Genomic DNA, 22,914 nt, shown 5'->3' with positions numbered 1-22,914 from the left:
ATATTGATTTTTTCTTATTCACCACCTTCAATTGCCTATTTTAATTTTTGCCACCCGCCACCCATCACCACCAAACCCATAAAGTTGCTATCACCACCAAACCTAAAAATTGATTAACAACCAATTTTTTTTTAACAAAGTCAAAAAAATGAAAAAGATAGAAACAATCAACCGAAACTTTTCTAGATAAAATACAATTATTCACTAACAAATCTATGGGAATTAACCTAATTGCGAATCAAAAATAATTGTGCTCTAGCTTTTAGGTTGTGATAAAAAAAATAAAGAAGTGTGATAAAAATAAAGAATGAAGAAGAAGAAGACAATGGGTGGGGTGTGAAGAAGAAGAGGTGTGGGGGTGGGGGTAGAAAAGAGGAGTCTAACTTTTTTTTTTACTTATTTTTCAAACTGACGCGCCTATTTTTTATTTTTGTTTTATTTTTTTTGTCACGTCAGTTTTAGGGGGTTAGAAAATTCACTTTTGAATAGTATAGGTGTATAATAGGTCACTATGATAATTTAAGCGTATAGCTGACTTTTCGGGATAAGTTCAAGAGAGAATTTATGTCTTTTCCCAATTACTAATACATATAATTAATGCACGCATTATTTTTGCTAATACACTCTACCAAACGACCCCTTAGTTTCTAAATTGGGCCATGAATATCTCCGTCTATTCAACCAACATCTTTCACCATGAAGAAATACTTTCATCTAAGAAGAATAAATGAGTTTATGTAGGCTACTCTATATCACTATGAAAATCATTAGTACTTCAAAATTTGTTATGTTAAAAGAAGTGAACTTTATTGTTCGTAATAGTACCTACTCATTTAAAGAAGGTAAATATGTTCTTTAACTTTGAGTGTGCACAAACAGATACTTAAACTTATATAAAATTAAACAAATAAATATAATAGGCACTTAAACTTGTATAAAATTGAGATTCGAAAGCTCTGGGTATGTCTTTTGTTGCTATTAAAATTGCTAGGATAGGTTGGATTCTGATTTTTGTGCAGGTTATAAAGTTTTGGAGGTTCAGATGGTGTGTTAGGGTTGAGAGTGTTCGGCACCTCTTTGTTTAGGGTCAGATAGGATACTTGTTGAGCACTGTTGTTGTTTTGGTACTCACTCCCTTGCTTTTCTACACTTGTGTAGATTGCGGGCCCGATTCGTTCTGATCATCATCTCGCATTAGTGTCCGAGGCTTGCACTTAAGAGTACGCGAGGTAGCTCCTAGTTGCTCCAGCATACGACACATACCTTTATTTTTATGCCTTATTTTGATTCTAGAAATGGAGACATTCACACTTGTTCTTTCATTACATTTGTATTATTATCTAGTGTTTTGTACTCGTGACATCAGATTTGGGGAAGGTTATGTTTATATTATGATTTATGTGATATGTTGTCATCAGTTCTATGTTTTCTCTCGTATTTTCGTGTTTGCCCTTATAGAGGGTAGTTAGGTTAACATGTCTTGGTGGGATAAAACAGGGGCCATCACACCCTATTTTTAGATCGTGATAGAAAATATGAAATTAAATTATGATAAAAAAAATAAAGAATATTATGATTTGAGAAAAAAAATGAACGGAAAGAAAAATAATGAAAACCAAAAATAATCGAAAAAAGGAGAAAATGAGAGGAAAGGAACAAGAAATAAAAAAATTAAAAAAGATCAAGTACAAAAATAAAAGGAACCAATAAATGAGAAAAAAAAAGGGGAAAAGAAAAATAAAAAGAGGACAAACAATTGAATAAAGAAATAAACGAAAAAAAATAAAATAAGTATATATAATATAAAAATTGAGTACGAATTACATTATGGTGTAAAAAAAAAATTAAAATAAATGGACAAATATACATAAAATTTTAAAAATAAAAAAATAACAAGAAAATAAAGAAGTAGAGAAAAAGTAAATGATATAGTAATAAATAAATAAAAAGAAATAAAGTATATAAAATAAATATTGAATATAAGTTGGATTATGGTGTAAAAATAATTAAATGAACAGAGAAATATAAATAGAAAAATAAATAGCAAAAGAACTAAAAAAGAAGCTAAATAATTAAAGTTAAAGGAAATGTGACATTTTCTATAATTAGTGAGGATATTTTATGGAAGGGCATTTAGAGTCTGTTTGACATTACTATTGGATAGTCACTAACACTTATTTTGAGAAAAAAATATTTTTATTGAAAAATGATGTATTTGATAAATTAGTAGAAGTATTTTTAAATAATTACAAATAGTTTACACTTATTGGACATACATGTACTTTTTTCCCTTAATTTTTTTAGAATCCGCGCAAACTCAATGATGATAGATAGAGTAAATAGATGCGACAGAAGTAAATAGGTGATATATATTAGTTAAGATTTTATTTCAGATGTTAACACTTCTATTATAGGTTCTAATTTATACGACTATAACATATACATGACTTTTAATCATTTTTATTTGTACTTACATTAAAAAAAATTAAATCAGTTACGAATTTTTTTCGTTAATCTGTTGCTAAATTGCTTGTAGCTAAATAGAGTTTTAAGTAATCATCACTAAATAAAATTAGTGACGAATTTTATTGTTTTGCTATAGAATTTGTATGTCGACAATTTTTTTTCCTTTTAGTAACAATATTAGCATAATACTCGCTTGATGATTAATATAACTAATCTCAATTTATTTGGAATGATCGTAACATAATTAGTATTGTTGTTATTTCAACATGCTCAAGTAACAAACATAAACTAATATTGAGATAAACCCTTAGAACATATTTTTTTTTTAATTCATTAGCCAATAATAAGGCATTAATTAGATTTACATGAACACCTTAAATTTTAAATAGCTATATAATAGCTAATTAGAAGAGTCTTGCAAGCTCAGTACTTTGCGACTAATGATAACATTTTCTTGATAACCAGTAGAACATTGTGATCCATCACAACACCTACAAACTCCACCAATACATCTTATATCGTAGCAGGTCCAGGTGTCACAATCATGAACATAATCACAAAATTTTACTCCTGTCACCACATCTAAAAATTAAAATATTATTAGCACATCGCTAAATAATTCATAGTTAATAAAAAAAAATTAAAAATTGAATTGATATACAGTTAATATTGACTCATGAGAAACATTGTCAGAATATTTTTTAAAAATAAAATATTATATACAATCATAAATAAGAATAAAAAAACTATTAGGTACTTCAAAATATATTTTTTTAAAATACTATTACGAATTGAATAGATTGGATTTTGTCCCCTTCTTAACTCACTTCACTTGACACCCTTAATAAAATCACAACATGAATAAATCTTGTTATCATTATTATAAAAAAAAGTTGAATAATGTTCATAAAAAAAAAAACAGATTGGCGAAGAAAGAGACTAACCGGATGAAAAGATCATAGAGATAACTATGAAAATCACAATCATCGAAGCCTTCTTCATGTTATATTAAGAAAAATAGTATATATATTTTTTACTTTGAAGTATATGCAATTGTGACAATATATATAGTACAGAGTGCATGAACTTATTGTCAATCTTTCTAGTAAAGAGATAAGATTAAGTAAATACATAAGAGTGATATAATTATTTTCAATTTTGAACTTTTGTTTTTATCTTAAATTTTGGTCAAAGAATTTTTTCTTAGTCAATAAAGTAATAATGAAAAATGGCTAGTATATATAAAGCCTATTTTCGAGATTTATGTGATTATGTCTTCATCTTATGAATCTCCTTGAGGTCTGTAAATAAATAAGTTTAAATACATAAGATTGATATAGTTATTTTCAATTTTGAACTTTTGTTTATATCTTAAATTTTGGTCAAAGAATTTTTTTAGTCTATGAAGTAGTAAAAGAAAAATGAGTAATATATGTAAAGCCCGTTTTGAGATTTATGTCATCTTTTTATGAATCTTTTAAAAATAGTTTGATACATCTTTTTATGAATATTCTTAAATGAAAGTCAGTTTTTTCTTTTAAAGATAGACTCACTTTAAAATTGTTTTCCTATTTTTAATTTGTAACTTTGAATTATGATAATTTGACATGTTTAAGTAATCTCACAAAATAATTTAATACAATATAGCATGACGACATATTGATCTGTCATGTGTCATAATTTCAAATTAATTTTTCACTTTTAATTTGTAGTCTTAAAATTATGACGATTTGATATAATTTGTGAATAATTCAATAGAATAACTAGCTAAATATACATATCAGACTATAATGATTTGCATGTCATAATTTTAAATTTAAATATACACATTCAATCTATAATGACTTGCATGCCATAATTTTAAATTAAAATAGAATAGAGGGAGTAATTTTTATTCGTTAAATATTTTCTCTATATATTTATGTCATCCCCATTAAGGTGATTGTAGAATGTAGTCTTCAAGAACAATAACTATTAAGGATAAAATGGAATAATAATAATAATTTTGACTTACATTTTTAAAACAACAAATAAATGACACGGGTATGAATGAGCTACTTTTGTAACATTCTCTAAACCATATAGTTTATGGGTATATTTAAACATAGAAAAGAGTCAAATATACACCTATACTATTGAAAATAGTTTAAATACACTCATCGTTAAACTTTCGTTTCAAATATACCTTCTAATTATATTTTCGGTCCATATATATCCATTCCACTATACTTTTACATTAATTTATCCTTATTTTTAATCGAAGAACACGTGGTGATCTTAAAAATAAATAATTCATCTCGAATCTTAAATATCTCATTTAATTTGCAAATCCTCCCCAATATTTAATATGTTATAAGAGCAATAAAGTCAGGTTCATTCGTATTTTGACTCTCGATCCAAACTCTAGTTTAAGCTTGACGTGAAGGAGGTGTTTGTTCCACACTCCAGGTAGGTCTTGCATGAAAGGGTTGTGCGGTCTCCACTTATTAACTAGAGAATTGTCACGATCCAAACTATCAGACCGTGCTAGCGCTTTAGAAGAATTCTTACCATCCAATTTAAAATTGATAATTCACAAAAATAAATAAAATTCAACAAATCAACTTAATTAATTATGAAAACCAATTGTCAACATTAACAAAACACATCTTTGAAAATATCTACATCCCTCCTTAGAAACTAGTTTAAATAGTTACAAAAGCTTCTAAGAAAGTACAAATAATGAACGAAAATAAGGCACAACTCCCACCATAAAGAAAGAAGGTAGAAGTTGTCGAAAATCATTATCCTCTTCACCTAAGAAATATCAAAGATCTTGCAATGAGACTATGCCCAGTGGCACAACAAGAGTAGTATCAGTACAAACAACATGTACTAATCAGCACTATACATCAATCCAAATCCGCCACATAATAACATGTAAATAATTAGAACAAAACATTAGACATGAACAATCCACCCCCAATCTTTTAGCCATTGAGTCCCACCACCTTGGATTCATACATTGTATTCCCAAGTCACCCACTTTATTCCACTACCAACTCCCCATTAAGAGTCGTTTCACTTTCCTAGTCAATATTCGCCTAACCTTTTATCACTAATGACTTTTCAAGGCCACACACTATGCTAAGACCAGAGTATTTTTTACTAAATCCATTCCTGATCTCAAATCTACAAACATATAACTCTATTAACCAGTAAACCCTTCTTATTTCTCTTGACTCAACCTACACATGATTCAAACATCATCACAAATAATTTGGACTACCTAAGGATCCCAAAAACATTGTCTATGGTATTTAACATGCAATCCCGATCTTTATAAGGATCACTTTAGCATTTAAATACACTTAATCACTCAAGTACCAACATGTGATAAATACAATACAATAAATAAATTTGGTCCACTGAAGGAACTAACACATAGAGAAAACACATGTACCATGCGTGATACTTGATCCAATCGTTAGTAAATGTGTACTTATGTGGTATATGTGCCAACCAATAAGATATTATATACTTGACGTGGTATTCGAGTCAACCGAATATGTATTGAGCATGGTACCTGAGCTAATTAAGAGATATCATGTATCGGGTGTAGTACCCGTGCCAATTGTTAGTATATATGTACTAGGCATGTCACCCGATCCAACCAGCAATCAGACATCATAATCACAATCAATAAAATCATACTTGTATACCCAAGTAAACATATTCAATTGCATGAGATTGACACAAGCTAGCATTTCAATTTATACTCATTTTATATCTATAACCATAGATTATACAAGTAATACTAACGAAGCAGTTGGCAAGCACATATATAACATCAACAAATATCAAACAAACATCACCAACTCTAAAAGACTCCCTCCAGTCCGTTTCCCGCTCACTATCCAATTAGCCACAATCCAAATCCCTCAGAATAATACCCAACACTCAGCATAAGGTCAACATTAGCTAGTCAAGTCCATTACCACCCCAACAATAATTGGTAATGCATTTGACCCATCCAGATTCCATGCTCGAAGGTCTATACATATAATTTCTCGATAACGGACATAGTATTATATAATTAAAGACATGTCTAACTACCTAGTTAAGACTACCTGAATGCCAATCAACTGTTGAAGAACTCTGATTGCGAGCTTCTGGCTCCATAGGGGCAAATTTTGATGGACGTAGGCCAGAATCCTATAGATTTCAACACTTCTTGTGCTGAAATCCCTCATCTCCATTGTTCCCAAGCTTGGAGCAGCTTATGAGGGTATTTTTGAGTAAACCCTAGCTTATTTTACCATTAAAGAGGAGGAAATTAAAAGAATCCGTGTTTCTATCTCGTCAAGCCTACTATAACGACTGACACGCTGCTACAGTGGCACTGTAATAATGAATTTTTTTTCATTATGGCGGGATGACATCAACCCAAATCAAGTTCCAATTACAATTTTTTCATCGTGCCACCCAATTTAATTTGGTAGTGTATTTCAATTTTTTTGGGATTTCGCACAAGGTTCCTTTTGGGATACGACCCATCCGTCGTTATTCAAAAGGCACCTCGTGTGAAATCTCAAAAAAAAATTAAATACACTACCACATTAAATTGGGGTGGCACAACAAAAATTTTGGATTTTGAATTTGATCTGACTGATGCCATCCAGCCATAGTTGAAATTTTCTTGCTATATCAACGGTGCTATAGCAGCGATAGTGGGGTTGATGGAATAGAAACTCAAAAAGTCAATTTTTTTAATTATTCCTCCGCCACTTCAATAGTAAAATAGACTAGGGTTACTCAAAAGACCCTCTCAAGCTACTTGAAGCTTGGGGACAATGAAGATGAGGGATTTCAACGTAAAGGAAGTCAAGACCCACAAATTTTAGGCCTATGTCCATCAAAATTTGCCCCTACAGAATCAAAAGCTTGTGTTCAGAGTTCTATAGCAATTGCTTGACATCCAGATAAGCTAGGCTTAACTGAATAATTAGACATGTATTTAATTACATAATACAATGTTAGTTACAGGGAGATTATATGTATAGGCCTTCAAACACATAGTCTAAATAGTTAAATGTGTTATTAATTTCTGTTAGAAGAAACGTCGCGGTGACTCAAAAAAAAAAACAATTAATTCAATTTTAAAAGAATTTTAAGAATAAACGAATTTTAAGAGAGTCGCCACCTAATTTTAGGAAAAACTAGGAAACCATTTAAACATATCTACGAAATCAATAAACTATAGGTAAGGGGTTCAAGTTATTCCGAAAGGAAGGTGTTAGGCATCCTTCGAAATCCACAATTGTGGGTCCCGATTGAATTCATTTTTTCAAATTGAGGAGGAGATAAAAACAAATATAAATATATAATAAACAAGTGATAAACACAAGTAATAAAATGAAACAATAATATAAGAAACGACCTAAAGTTTGTCTAACATCGATATATAAAAAATATAATTCGAACTTCATTCGAATAAAGCTTCAATGGGAAGCAACTCTATGTACCTGTAAAGACATTTAGTAAAAGTGTTAGTAATAAATAAATATTAATAAAACTAAATGAATTAAACAATAACTTAAAAATAAAAACCCGTCTTATTAACATTGGAGCCTTGAAAATAGACGGTAATTTCTTCATCGACCAATTTTAACAAACAAAATATATGAATTTAAAATAAATTTCCGTCTTTTAACATTAGAAAGGCCTCCAAAATCGATGAAGAGATTTTCTCATTGGCCAATTTTAACAAACAAAATATATAAATTTAATGAAAGGACAAAATATTTCAAATAATTTGAGAAATATAACCAACATATAAGAAACACCTAATCAAACAAATTACTTATCTCAAAATAATAATAATAATAATAATAATAATAATAATAATAATAATAATAATAATAATAATAAAAAAAAAAAAAAAAAAAAAAAAAAAACAATTCAGAATAAACTTAGAACTAATAAATGAATCTAACATTGCAATGAGGGTATTGTAGAACATAAACACTCATAAGAAAAATGCAAATCAATTCAAAATTATATTATGAAGGAAAAGATAAATCAAAATACTCCTTAAGTTACTCTAACAGTGCCAACAAAATAATATCAGGATCAATGTTTGACCAATCTTTCAAATTAGTGATAAGAAATACTCCAAAAAATATAATAATTAATATATATACGATTCACACAACCATAATATAATAATAATAGCAAATAAACAGATTATTAAAATATTAGTAAATAACTAAAGTAAAATAAACAAAATGGCTCACGGGACAACTTTAACATATTAATATTAGGGCATCTCCAACCCAATCCTCTATTTTACTCTCCAAATATAGAGTTCTCTATTTTTTCAGATAACCAACTTCAACCCAATTCTCTATTTTACTTTCTAAAAAGGAATTTTTTTCTCTCTCCTCCTCAGTATTATATTATTATTTCAATTTCATTCTTATTTTCTTATTTTCTTATTTCAATTTCATTCTTATTTTCTTATTTCATAATATAAATCCTTTATTTCGTTTTCCCAAATAATTACTTTATATAATTTTTAACGTGATATAAAATTATTTTTTATTCTAAATTTTTAAATAACATAAATTGCAAGAAAATATAATATAATACATAAATTAGGGGACAAATTCAAATAAAAGTGACATACAATTACATAAACACTTAATTTTCAAAATTATTACGTTGCTCCCATAAATGCTCTATTAATGCATTACGGAGTTCAAAATGAGCATTTTTGTCCTTAATTTTTTTATGTTTAGCTAAAAATTGTTCAAACCGGAGATTTTCATCTACCACCATTTCTATAGTTGGAGTTGGAACCTCTACGACATCTTGAATTGGTGCATTGAGATCACGTTCATCCTCAATTATCATGTTGTGCAGTATAATTCATATAGTCATTATATCATGTAGCACTTCATTTCTTCAAAAACGTGACGGTCCTGCAATAATTGCAAAACGTGATTGCAAAACTCCGAATGCACGTTCAACATCTTTTTGGCATGATTCTTGTTTCATCGTGAAATATTTCTTTTGTTGGGAATGAGGATCACGAATAGTTTGAACAATTGTAGACCATTTAGGATATATATCATCAGCTAACTAATAACCCATATTGTATTCTTTTCCTTGAATAACATAATGGGCGGGAGGCGCAATACCGCTAGCAAGATTGAAAAATAAATGTGATGACTCTAAAACATTAATATTGTTATTGGTGCTAGGCAAACCAAAATAAGCATGCCATATCCAAAGGTCATAATCAGCAACAACTTCAAGAATAATTGTTGGTGATCCACTACGACCTGCGTATTGCCCAGCCCATGCCGTTGGACAATTTTTCCATTTCCAGTGCATGGAATCTAGACTACCTAACATTCCTGGAAAACCACGTTGCTCACCAATGTGTAGAAGCCTCCCAACATCGTTAGGTGTTGGTGATCTCAAATATTGCTCACCAAAAACCTCTACAATAGCTCAACAAAATCTCTTCATACTTTCAATCGTAGTTGACTCTCCAATTTTCACGTATTCGTCAGTGGAATCCGCTGGCAAACCGTATGCCAACATTCTAAACACAGCGGTAATTTTTTGCAAAGTAGATAATCCAAATCTACCTAGTGCATCAATGCGTTGTTCGAAGTACGTGTCGTGATCTTTAATTGCATCAACGATACGAAGAAACAAATTGCGGGACATTCGATAACGACGGCGAAATATTGCATCATTAAAGTGTGGTGTGGCTGAAAAATAATCACGAAATAAATTATCATCAACCGTCTCACGATCACGATTGATTACCACATGACCTGGAATGGAGACACCTATGAAAACTTCATTAGTATGGTATTGTAGAACTTGTTGGAACATGTAGTTGTTCATACGTAGCTGATTTATTAAATTATCATGGTGTTCTGTACTAGGAAAAAAATCCAAATCTAACGAAGATGATGACGAAGAAGAAAAATCTTCATCATTATTATTAGAACAATCTCCAAGATTGAAATTCATTTTCAAAGGACAAACCAAATTACTTTAATATGTTTTGAAATGAAATGAATGTGCAGACTTCAAGTGGTAAATGGTGTTCATTATATAACATGTAATGTTTTATCTAAAAAATATTAAATGTACTTATGAGAATCTCATCCAACCGTTTATAATAAGATGAAATCCATCTAATGGTGAATATGAAGATTACATTCTATCTTAATATGGTAAAATCTTATCCACACGGTGTATACATTAAACGAATACAATTTTTATTGTTACGTAATAAAGTAAAACACGTGTTAATTAATTAAAATTGTGTAAAATGAATTATTAATTCAAACACATGAGATGCATGTATTAGATTGTTGTATACATTATGTGCGGATAAGTTTTACTTGATTAATATCTACATATAATTTTATTTATCTAAAATAACTTTGAGATAACTATGAGAATCTCATCCTACGGTTAAAAATATGGTGAAATTCATCCATAGTAAAAATCAAAATTACATTCTATCCTATTTATCTACATGTAATTTTATTTTATCTAGAAGTAATTTTTTGAGATAAGGATGAAAATCTCATCCTATGGTTAAAAATATAGTGAAATCCATCCCATGGTGAAAATGAAGATTACACTGTCCTATTAATATTTATAGATAAATTTTACTTATCTAAAAAAAAAAATGAGATAAGGATGAAAATCTCATCCAATGGTTAAAAATATAATGAAATCCATCCCATGGTAAAAAGCAAAACTTACATTCTATATATATAATATTATGTTATGTATTGTATTGTTATCTTGTATTTAAATTATTATGTTATGTATTGTATTGTTATCTTGTATTTAAATTATCATATCATGTATTGTATTTTTAAATTAAATTTTTTCATCTTGCCATTTTAATTTTGCGTATTCTTTATAATGAAAAATAATAATAAAATAAAATTTTATTATTCACGAAAATTAGAAAAAAAAATAAAATACTATTAATTTGAAATTAAAATAGTATATATTTAATAATATTTTTTTAAAATATTATATTACATTTAAAAAGGAATTATGAATATTAGATATTTAATTAATGGAATTATATGTAAAATAATATGTTAATTAGAAACTAATAGAAATAATAATAAAATAATGAAAAGGTGAAATAGAGTGTGAATAGTAATTCTCCAAATTTGAAAAACAACTATTCAACTCTCTAAATTTGAAGAATAGAGGGTGATTTGGAAATGGGTTGGAGTGCCCATTCTCTATTTTACTCTCCAATTATAGAGAATGGAGAGTAAAATAGAGGTGGATAGATTCGAACTCGCTGGTCGTTGGTGCTTGCCGGAATACCTGTAAAATAAATAAAAATCGTAAAGGGGGAAGAAGGAAAGGGACTGGCCATTTGGAGTTGCTATTTTGGGGTCGTTTCCGGTGACTCTTTCACAGGAAAAAAGGAGAAAAACGAAGGGGTTTTGGTGGTTGTTTCGAGTTGGGGTCTAGTAAGGTTTCGTTTGTCGGAAAAAATGGAGATTTGGTTGGTTTTTTGGCTACTGTTTCAGGTGTTTTCCGGTGGTTTGGAACTCAGAGCTCGGTGGTTGTTCGCTGGAAGAAGAGAAACAAGTGGTGTTTTTGGATCGATTTTGGGTTTGTTTCTTGCGAGGGAGATGACAGCGAGAAGGGTTGCTTGGTGGTTCTCTGGTTGGTATGATTCTCACTGGAAAAAGAGGAAAATGAATAGGGTTTTTGGGTGGTCATTTGGTTCTCTCAATAGGGTTTCGCCATGGTTGCTCTGATTTTGGAGCTGGCAGTGGGATTTGATTCGTTTCTGGTTTGGTATATGGAGTTCTCTAGTTGTTGTTAGAGCTGAATTCGCCGGAAAAAATGAGTGAAGGGTCTGGTAAGCTAGAAAAGTGAGGAATAGAGGTTGTTTCAGGTGAGCTCACAAAGCTGTGGTGGTTGAACAAAGAGGCAAAATTGACCAATGGGGTTGGGTGGTAACTGGTCGGAAAGTTCGCCAGAGAAAGATAATGAACTATAGAATAATAAAGTAAAATTTCTGAAAATTTAACCCTAATTCTAAAATTTAGTCACCACCTCTCTAATTTAATGACCAAGCTATTCCTTATATAGAAAATCGAAAACCACATATATTACAATACCACTATCTTAAAATTATGAGCTAAAACCACTAGTTAATAAAATATATGTGTATGAAATTTTATTCATATTTGAATGAATTTCTAGACTGTGCAAAATATCAAGATTAATATATTAACAAATGTAACAATTAAAATGAATATTAAAATATGTGTTCAACGTAACTAATGACATGTAAAAAATGCAATTTAACAAAAATAACGATTTAATTAAAATGAACAAATATTTGAACGTATTTAACCGACTGTAACAAAAATAATGTAATTAAAATTAACTAATAAAAAATCCTGAAATTTTGACAAATAAGGATAAATATTGATAAACTTATTTAAAATTATAAAAAAAAATTGTATTTTGAACTATTGAATAAATAAAACTTAAAAATTATGAATTTTGAATTTTGAATTTTGAATTTTGAAAATGTTAGGTCAAAATTGGGTGTCAACGGGTGTTACCTTTTGATCGTGGGTAATCAGATTATGAGGAAAAATGGTCTAGAACGAGTCTTTTAGAGTAGGTGATGGTTGTTTGATTTCCATTGATGTTATATGTGTTCGCTGACTGCTTCGTTGGTATTACTGTAATAGCTAATTGTTAGGAAGGTAAAAGGAGTATAAACTGAAATGTTAGCTTGTGTCAATATCATGCAATTGCATATATTCACTTAGCTCAGTGGTGATTGCGATATGAGATTGTTGGTTAGCTCGAGTACCATGTCTGGTACAGACTAATGGTTGGCACATGTACTATACATGATATCTCTAATTAGTTGGCTTGGATACCATGTTTGGCATATATTCACTTAGCTCAACTACTATTCCTGATAGGGAATATCTTATTAGTTAGCTCGGGCACCATGCCGGTACAAGTTCATTAACGGTGGGGGTGGACATAAATATCGAAAAATCGAAAAATCAAAAAATCAAATCAAACTGAACTAATTCGGTTCTTCAATTTCAGTTTTTCGATTCGGTGTCGGTGTTATTTTTTCAAAAGTTCGTTTCTCTAATGTAAGAGTCTCAGAACTTCAGTGCACCGAAGAACTGAACTTATATATATATGCATTCTCTTAACTAAAAATAAAAAGTCAATTAACAATTAAATCATTCATAAACAAATCAAAGTAGTAACAAATGTATAGTTCAATAGTTAACTTCAAATATTAATTTCCAAGAGGAACCAAAACATATTTTTTATCAATATACATTATGTAAAGGAACTTGTCTTCGTCCTTGTTTTTCTTGAGAAGTAGCTTGAGGCACAATATTTCTGACAAAGATAAATATAGTCTTTTAGTAGAACAATAAGTGTTCCATGGCGTTTAAATTTAGGTATCTTATACTTTGATTTTGTCCTCATTTTATTTTTTATTCGCACCGAAAATCGATTTAAAGACACCGAACTAAATTGAATCGAACCGAATTTGTTTTGTTTGATATATGGTGCACATTTTTCTAAAACCAAATATCAAAGAAACACATCAAAGTTTAATAAAACTAAATCGAAGAGCCGAACACGCACCTCTAATTGACGTACGGTTAGATCGGGTACCACCCCTGGTACATGTGTTTCTCTATGTGTTGGTTTTGTGAGTAGATCGAGTTTATATATTGTGTTGTATTTATCACAAATTAATCCTTGAGTGGACGAATTGATATACTAGAGTGGTTTTTGTGTAGACCGAAATTGCATGTTAAATAATGGAGAAAATGGTCTAAAGCCCCTTCCATCTATACCCGAAATCCCAACTACACACTCCAACTTCACGGGTGTAATGACCCTCATGGTCATTTCTGTGTCTTGCCTTCTGTGTGTCGTTTAGAGCGTTCTTATAGCGACCCCAAGTCATTTATGACTTGCTGAGACTGACAATTCGGTCACCTGGTCGTTCGTTTGGTCACCAGAGGCGGAGCTCGGGGAGGCAGGTTAGGTGGTAGATCAGATGCATCGGGCAGAGGTGCTCAGGGTCATTTCTACGCAGCCCCGGCGAGGGTGACGACTGAGGCATCTAACGATGTTATCACATGTACGCTATTATTATGCCATCAGCCTGCTACAGTATTATTTGATCCCGGGTCCACATTCTCGTATGTATCTATTTATTTTGCTCCCCGATTGGGTATGAGGTCTGAGTCTTTGGCAGATCCAGTTCATGTTTCGACCCGGTAGGTGAGTCCTTAGTAGTGGATCATATATTACGATCTTGCTTAGTGACTATCCAGGGTTGTGATACTATAATTGATCTTATTTTGCTAGATATGGTTGATTTTGATGTGATTTTGGGCATGGACTGGTTATCCCCCTACCATGCGGTCTTGGATTGCTATGCCAAGACCGTTACTTTAACCATGCCTGGCATTTCCCTAGTGTTGTGGCAGGGTGCTTATAGTCACACACCGACAGGGATCATCTCTTTTATGCGGGCTAGACGGTTGGTTGCTTCTGGGTGTTTAGCTTATTTGGCTTATGTGAGAGATGTGAGTAGGGAGGGCTCTTCAGTTGACTCAGTTCCTGTGGTTAGAGAGTTTGCAGATGTGTTCCTTACAGACCTACCTGGCCTACCTCCAGATCGTGACATTGATTTTGCCATAGATTTGGAGCCCGACACCCGTCCTATTTCTATTCCGCCTTACCAAATGGCTCCTGCAGAGCTCAGGGAGATCAGTGTTCAGTTAGAGGATCTCTTAGGTAAGGGGTTTATCCGTCCGAGTGTGTCGCCTTGGGGTGCTCCTGTTCTGTTTGTGAAGAAGAAGGACGGGACTATGAGGATGTGTATTGATTACAGGCAGCTGAACAAGGTGACGGTGAAGAACCGTTACCCCATGCCTCGTATTGATGATTTGTTTGACCAGCTTCAGGGTGCCGCCGTGTTTTCTAAGATTGATTTGAGGTCTGGGTACCATCAGCTGAGGATTTAGGACCCATTATGGCCACTATGAGTTCTTGGTGATGTTGTTTGGGTTGACTAATGCCCCTGCTGCCTTCATGGACTTGATGACCCGTGTGTTCAGGCCATACCTTGATTTATTTGTTATTGTCTTCATTGATGACATACTGGTATATCTGCGGAGCCGGAGGGAACATGAGCAGCATTTGAGGATTGTGCTCCAGACATTGAGAGATCAGCGGCTTTATGCCAAGTTCTCAAAGTGCCAGTTTTGGTCAGACTCTGTAGCGTTCTTAGGGCATGTTGTATCCAAGAAGGGCATTAGGGTTGATCCGGCGAAGATTGAGGCTATTCGTGATTGGCACAGGCCCACTTTTGTTACTGAGGTTCGTAGCTTCGTCGGGTTAGCGAGTTACTACAGACGCTTTGTTGAGGGTTTTCTACTATTGCAGCCCCGTTGACTCGATTGACTCGTGTTGATGTTCCCTTTGTTTGGTCAGAGGAGTGTGAGGCGAGCTTTTTGAGGCTCAAGGAGTTATTGACCACCACTTTTATATTGACTATTCCAGTTGAGGGGAGGGCTTCACAGTTTATTGTGACGCATCCGGCATTGGTTTGGGTTGTGTATTGATGCAGCAGGGCCGGGTTATTGCTTATGCATCGAGGCAGCTTAAGATCCATGAGCGCAACTACCCCACTCATGACTTAGAGTTGGCGGCGGTAGTTTTCGCGCTTAAGATTTGGAGGTACTACTTGTATGGAGTTCGATGTGAGATCTATACCGATCATAGAAGTCTTCAGTACATCATGAGCAGAGGGACCTTAATTCGAGGCAGCGTCATTGGATTGAGCTCTGAAGGACTACGACCTCTCTATTTCTATCATCCGGGCAAGCGAATGTGGTAGCGGACGCTTGAGCCGAAGGCAATGAGTATGGGTAGTCTAGCCTTCTTATCTTTGAGAAGCGACCTTAGCTTTGGACATTCAGTCCTTAGCTAATACATGGTTCGGTTGGATATCTCAGATTCTAGACGAGTCTTGGCCTTTATGGGAGTTCAGTCTTCTTTGCTTGATAGGATCCGTGGTTGCCAGTTTAGGATGATACCTTGGTGGCCCTTAGAGATCGAGTGTTAGCGGGTGATGGTGGTCAGGCTACCTTAGATCCTGATGGAGTGTTGAAATTTGCCGGCCGCATCTGTGTTCGAGAGTTGGAGATTTGATACAGTTGATACATTTTTAGGCCCATGAGTCTAGATACTCTATCCATCCGGGCACAACGAAGTGTATCGTGATTTGAGGCAGCATTACTGGTGGAGTGGCATGAGAAGAGATATTGCTGACTTTGTTTCCCGTTGCTTGTGCTGCCAGCAGGTAAAGGCCGAGCATTTGAGGCTGGTGGCAGTTCCAGAGATTACCCATTCCGGAGTGGAAGTGGGAGCGTATCACTATGGACTTCGTTTTGGGGTTGCCTCGGACTTCTAGAGGTGTTGACAGCATTTGGGTCATCGTGGATCGATTGACCAAGTCAGCACACTTCCTTCCTGTTCATACTACTTTCAGTGCCGAGAGGTTGGCTCGTATCTACATTCGGGAGGTAGTCCGTCTTCATGGCGTGCTGTTTCTATCATTTCAGACCGGGGTTCACAGTTCACTTCCAGCTTTTGGAGGGCTTTTCAGGAGGAGTTGGGAACCCGTGTCCACCTTAGCACAGCTTTCACCCACAGACGGATGGTCAGTCGAGCGTACTATTCAGGTCCTTGAGGATATGTTGCGGGCCTGTGTTATGGATTTTGGAGGTCAGTGGGACCAATTCTTGCCTTTGGCGGAGTTTGCGTACAACAATAGCTACCACTCTAGTATTCAGATGGCCCCGTTGAGGCCTTATATGGTAGGCGTTGTCGCTCTCCAGTTGGTTGGTTTGAGTCTACAGAGCCTAGGCCGCGTGTACAGATTTGCTTCAGGAGGCCCTGGATCAGGTGAGGGTGATCCAGGATAGGCTCAGACGGCTCAGAGTAGGCACAGAGTTATGCGGATCAGAGGCGTCGACCTTTGATATTCTCTGTTGGTGACCGGGTATTCCTCCGTGTGTCGCCCATGAAGGGCGTGATGAGGTTTGGGAGGCGGGGCAAGCTTAGCCCCAGGTACATTGGGCCTTTTGAGATACTCGGACAGTTGGGAGGTTGCTTATGAGTTGGCCCTACCTCCAGTATTTTCAGCCATCCACCCAGTGTTTCATGTTTCGATGCTGCGGCGGTATGTTCTGATGAGTCCATGTGCTCCAGTATGATGCAGTCGAGTTGGATGATCGTTTGACATTGTAGAGGAGCCAGTTGCCATTCTAGCCAGAGATGTGAGGAGATTGCGCTCGAGAGCCATTCCTGTTGTTAAGGTCCGTTGGAGGCATCGTCCAGTCGAGGAGGCTACCTGGGAGACCGAGCAGGAGATGCGAGAGCAGTTTCCCGGCTTGTTTGAGCCTTCAGGTACTTCTTGATCCTTTCTTTCGCGGACGAAAGTCCTTTTTAGTAGTGGATATTGTAATGACCCTCATGGTCATTTCTGTGTCTTGCCTTTGTGTGTCTTTAGGCGTTCCTATAGCGACCCCAAGTCATTTATGACTTGCTGGGACTGACAGTTCGGTCACCTGGTCGTTCGTTTGGTCTTGGTGCGAGTTTTTGTGTTTTGGAGCTTATGAACCTTGAACGATCATTTTCGATCAAAAGTTCAAGAAGATGACATCGGAATCCAATTCTGACGATTCCATCAGCTCCGGAAGGGTCATTTTAGGCTAGTAGCATGGTCGACATGACTCCCGAGGTTTTCAGTGTGAGTCGGTGCGATTAGGCGTTTTAGCTTTAAGTTTAGCTAAGTTTGACCTTGGTCAACATTTTGAGTAAACGCGCTCAGATGAGAATTCCGTCAGCGTGGTTAGCTCCGGAATGTCGAGTTTGGTCTAGATTGACCCTTCTTTTGTGTCTGGAGGTTTTCGATATCTATCCGAGCCCTTTTGTGGGTTTTGACTTAAAATGACTTTTGGAAGTGGGACCCACTTTTTATCGAAATGACCTCTGATGGAAATTTCGACCGCGCCGTTGAGTCTGGAATATCGAATTTGGTATGGTTGCATATCTCGTTTGCGTGCACGGGGTTCCGAACGAGATCGGAGCACCCCGTCGGAGTTTTAATTTTTGAAAATTGCAGAAAATCTGCTATTATTGCAGAAAAACCAGTTCCCAAACTTCAAACCTCATAACTCTCTCATCTCTCAACCGATTTGAGCGATTCAAAAGGCAAGTTGTGAGATTTTTCGAGGACAACGTGTTGGTGAGCTCGGATAGTGATTTGGAGTCCCCGTTTGAGGTAATTTTCGAAAAATACCTGCTGCCAGACCTTTTTGTAAGCTTATTTTGGAAATTTTTGAGACTTGTTTTCTCAGCCATTTTAGGTCCGATTTTTGATTTTTTAGGCTATCTTGAGTGGTTTTTCGAGGAGAACATTTTGGTGTTGTCAGAGTTTACTGTAGACCGCCCGTTTTTGGTAAATATGTTGAATTAACTGCTGTCCTATTCCTTTAGTTCTTGAGGAAAATTTGAATTTTGGTTGTATGTTGGTACTGTGTTGTTTCTGAGCCCCGAATTGTGTCCCATCATGGAATACAAGTTCGGGGACTGTTAAGAACCTACTTTTGGGGTAATTTCGAACTTTTAGCGCGGGTCCCACGATTCCTGTTTTGACTCCAAAATTGACCCATCTCCGTTTGTTGTGATTTTGGTGTCTAAACGACTGTAATAATGTTGTGATTCTATTTTTGATAGCGGGGGCAGCGTTTCAAGGACGTTCGGAAAGGGAAAGCTTCGGAGAAGTGATTTTGGAGCGCGTGTGATTGGCCTACAGGTAGGCTACAATTTTCCTCTCTTAGATTGAGCTCGAGAATGTGAATGCATGTTGATTATTTGGGATTTGAGTTGGGTAGTTATTGAATCTTGCATAGGTGTTAAGAAATCATATTTTCGGCCTATTTCGGGAATTATCGGGTAACTATGAGCATGCTTTGTGTTATTAATGGACCCTCGGAGTGCTTTCATGCTTAATTCTTGTCTATTTGAAGCATGTTGGGCCTTAGTTTAGGTTTGACTAGGGCTTGCCTTAGAAATACATTATTCGGATCCAATAGGCCTTAGTTTTGCCCTGACGTCGCTCGGCCGGCTTAGATCCATGTAGACTGGTGTAGCAAACTTGAGTTTGATAGTTTGGGCCTTAGTTAGGCGATACTCTTTCTCCGACTATAGTTATCCTTATTTCCCCCGATGTTACGGCTTCACGAATTACATCGGCGACACTAGTTCTACTTCGCGGTTTGAATTTGATTTTCGATTTGGTTCCAAGGACTTACATTGATTGACTAAGTATGGACGGCGTTCCACGGACATTTATGAGTGTGGATCGATTAGGACTCTTTCAGCAGCTACATTGGCACCTTTATAGAGCATCCGATTTAAGTTCCGGTCTCTATTGCCCAGATACTTATATAGAGCATCCGGTTAGAGTTTCGGCCTCTATTGCCCAGATACTTATATAGAGCATCCGGTTAGAGTTCCGGCCTCATATACTTGATACTTGTGATTGGTTAATTGGGTACTTCTGGTGAGCATCCGGTTCGAGGTCCGGCCTCCGTACTGTCAGATTCTACTAATTAGGGTTAAGGTTCTGGTTCGATGTTCTTCGTTCTTGGGTTCTTTTATGCAATTCTCTTTAGTTATAGTTATTCTGTGTACTCGTCGGGCTTAAGGGGGTCCGTTCGCGTTTTTATTTAACTTGCGCACGAGTGTACCTTCTGGGCTTATGGGGGTCCAGTTAGGTGTAGTTAGCTTATAGATTACTTTAGTTAGTTCTTTCTACACTCGTGTGCATTCCATTGTTACTTAGATTTCCGCTCTTGACCATCGGTTTGTATTATTCCTTCTTTTCATATTGCCTTTACTTTTCAAGTTCAGTCGGCCTATGATGCCTACTGGGTACCTGTTGTTTTGGTACTCATGCTACGCTCTGCATCTATTTTGTGATGCAGGTCCGGGCACTAGTAGCCAGCGTTGATCGAGCTTGGAGCAGACTGATCCGGAGACGGGAGTGAGCACACGACGTTTTGTACTTTTCGGTCTCCATCTGTATATATAGACTTGTCTTTTACCTTTCGAGACAGTCCAATCTATGTTGTCCACTTTTGGGACTTGTACTCATTTTGTTAGTAGCTCTGTACTAGTAACTTCCAGGTTCTGGGAGGGATCTTTATTTGTATTTATGTTTTGGTTTGCTTCCGCCTGTGTATATTGTTATTTGTCTACTCTTGTTTAGTTTCTACCCTCAGACCCATTATTTGTTGTTCCGGGTTACGAGTTGGCTTACCTGCTGGTGGGTTATAGTAGGTGCCATCATGACTTGAGGAATCGGGTCGTGACAATGGATGTCCTATCACCCCCTGAACCGTTTAAAACTAAAATAATTTACTCCTTAGACGCTTACGTGGCACAGTGAGTGTATTTCACTCTTTTAGAGAGAGTGAGGACCAACACAGGTAATAAAACTTTGTTTTTGAAATTTTCATAAATATGTGTGTTTTTAGTTATTCTTTTTTCTTATTCACTTCCTTTCTTCTTCACAACAACATAAACCAAATCTCTTCACCACTCACCTTCTCTAAGCCGCCGCAACCGTCACATTCATTGAATTCACCATGGAATTTCATTATTTCTCTTGATTCTAGAATTTTGATTTTTCAATTTGCGCATGAAATTAGGAAATTTTGAAAATCACCTCTTTATTAATATTATTAAAATTGTTAATCATCATTTTACATTTTAAACCACATGGCCAAATGGGTTGGAAGATTCCTATCTTGATTTGCACTAATTTAATAATTTAAATTCAAGTTCTGAAAGAATTTTAAGTTGTCAATGAAATCCATATATGATTTTGAAAATATAAATGGAAAGATCCATTGTTATGTATCCATTACCCCAATTTGAAGAATTCGACAAATGCAACCATGCAACTAACTTGAGTATCAATCAAATGATGGATGAAACGATTAAGAATCAAAATTCTTGACAGATTTTTACTCTTCAAAATTGTCGTTGCGGTCATCGATAATGAAAACATGAAATGTGTCGTCACCTCCTCTTTAACTTGAGTTTTTTTTATATATCAAAGGTTTAAGACTTGATAATATTAATGGTAGGAAGGAAGGAGTGAGTTGGGTTGATTGATGTTTGCAAGGTAGATGAAAATGGTGGAAAAAAATTGATCAATGGAATAAAAGAAATAATATTATAGATTTGTAATTTCACCTTTCAATAATAAAAGTTGAAATTTCATAACTGCACATTTCATTATTGTAAGCTTAACGCCGTCACAAATAAAACTTGAAATTTTATCTTCAATGGCAAAAAAAGTTTCATCAAACAATTGTCAAGAAAAAGAAAAAGAAAAGAAGAAAGGGGCTGGAAAGAGAAGAAAAAAATATAAAAGAAAAATAGAATAAAGAAAATATGATATTTTTTAATTAAAAAATAATATATATTACGTGGCAAGGGCAGTGTATTCACTTTCTAACACAAATCTAGGTGTGACCTTTTAGGGGGCTATATATTCCGTTTTAAAAATGTATAGGGGTAATAAGACTCCCGTGAAGTATAAGTGTGTAGTTGAAAATTCGGTAATAGGTTGGGGTGCATTTGACTATTTTCTCTTAAATAATGTAAACAATGTTTCAGGGATCCTTGGATAGTTCAAATTACTTGTGATGGTGTTGAATCATGTGTGGTCTAAGTCAAGAGAAATAAAAAGGGATTTATCAATTAATAAAATTAGTTAATGGACTTGAGAGGATATAATAGAAAAGACTCTAGGATTGGCAGAGTAGGTGGTTTCGATAAGTCATTATATGATATAAGGGTTAGGCAACGATCAATTGGAAAGGTGAAATTGCTCTTAATGAGGGAGTTAGCAGTGGAATAAGTTGGGTGACTTGGGAATATAGTGTATGAATTCAAGGTGATGATAATCAGTGGCTAAAAGACCGATGGGGATAGCTCAAGTTTTATGTTTTCTTTTGATTATTTACATGTTATTATATGGTGGATTCAAATCGACTGACAATGTCTATCAGTATATATTATTTACTGATACTATTCTTGTTGTGCCACTTGACATAGTTTGGTTGCATGATGTGTTAGGGTTTTGTCTTAATTTTCTTACCTTATTTGAAGTTTATTTTTTCCTAAAAGAAAAGACAAAATATTACCATAAATATTTTTACTTTTCATGAAATGAAAATATATTTTTCTTCCATATTTGGTTGATTCTTTACTTGGATGAAAAGTTAGAAGATCTAT

The 22,914-nt window shown here is 34.6% G+C and overlaps 1 protein-coding gene across 1 annotated transcript; it reads right to left on the bottom strand.

Moving 5' to 3' along the window:
* Window positions 1–9,588: 9,588 nt before the first annotated feature.
* On the bottom strand, window positions 9,589–10,497 carry LOC125814815 (uncharacterized). The gene is made up of 2 exons (XM_049494259.1): window positions 10,044–10,497; window positions 9,589–9,953 (listed from the first exon to the last, which is right to left on the bottom strand). Exons 1-2 carry the CDS (start codon window positions 10,495–10,497, stop codon window positions 9,589–9,591), a joined length of 819 nt encoding a protein of 272 aa, XP_049350216.1.
* Window positions 10,498–22,914: the final 12,417 nt, after the last annotated feature.

This window comes from Solanum verrucosum, unplaced genomic scaffold, assembly GCF_900185275.1.
Source record: "Solanum verrucosum unplaced genomic scaffold, falcon-dt-bn FXZP01000351.1, whole genome shotgun sequence".
In the NCBI taxonomy this organism is placed as follows: domain Eukaryota; kingdom Viridiplantae; phylum Streptophyta; class Magnoliopsida; order Solanales; family Solanaceae; genus Solanum; species Solanum verrucosum.
This window is presented reverse-complemented; position numbering and strand designations above follow the sequence as displayed.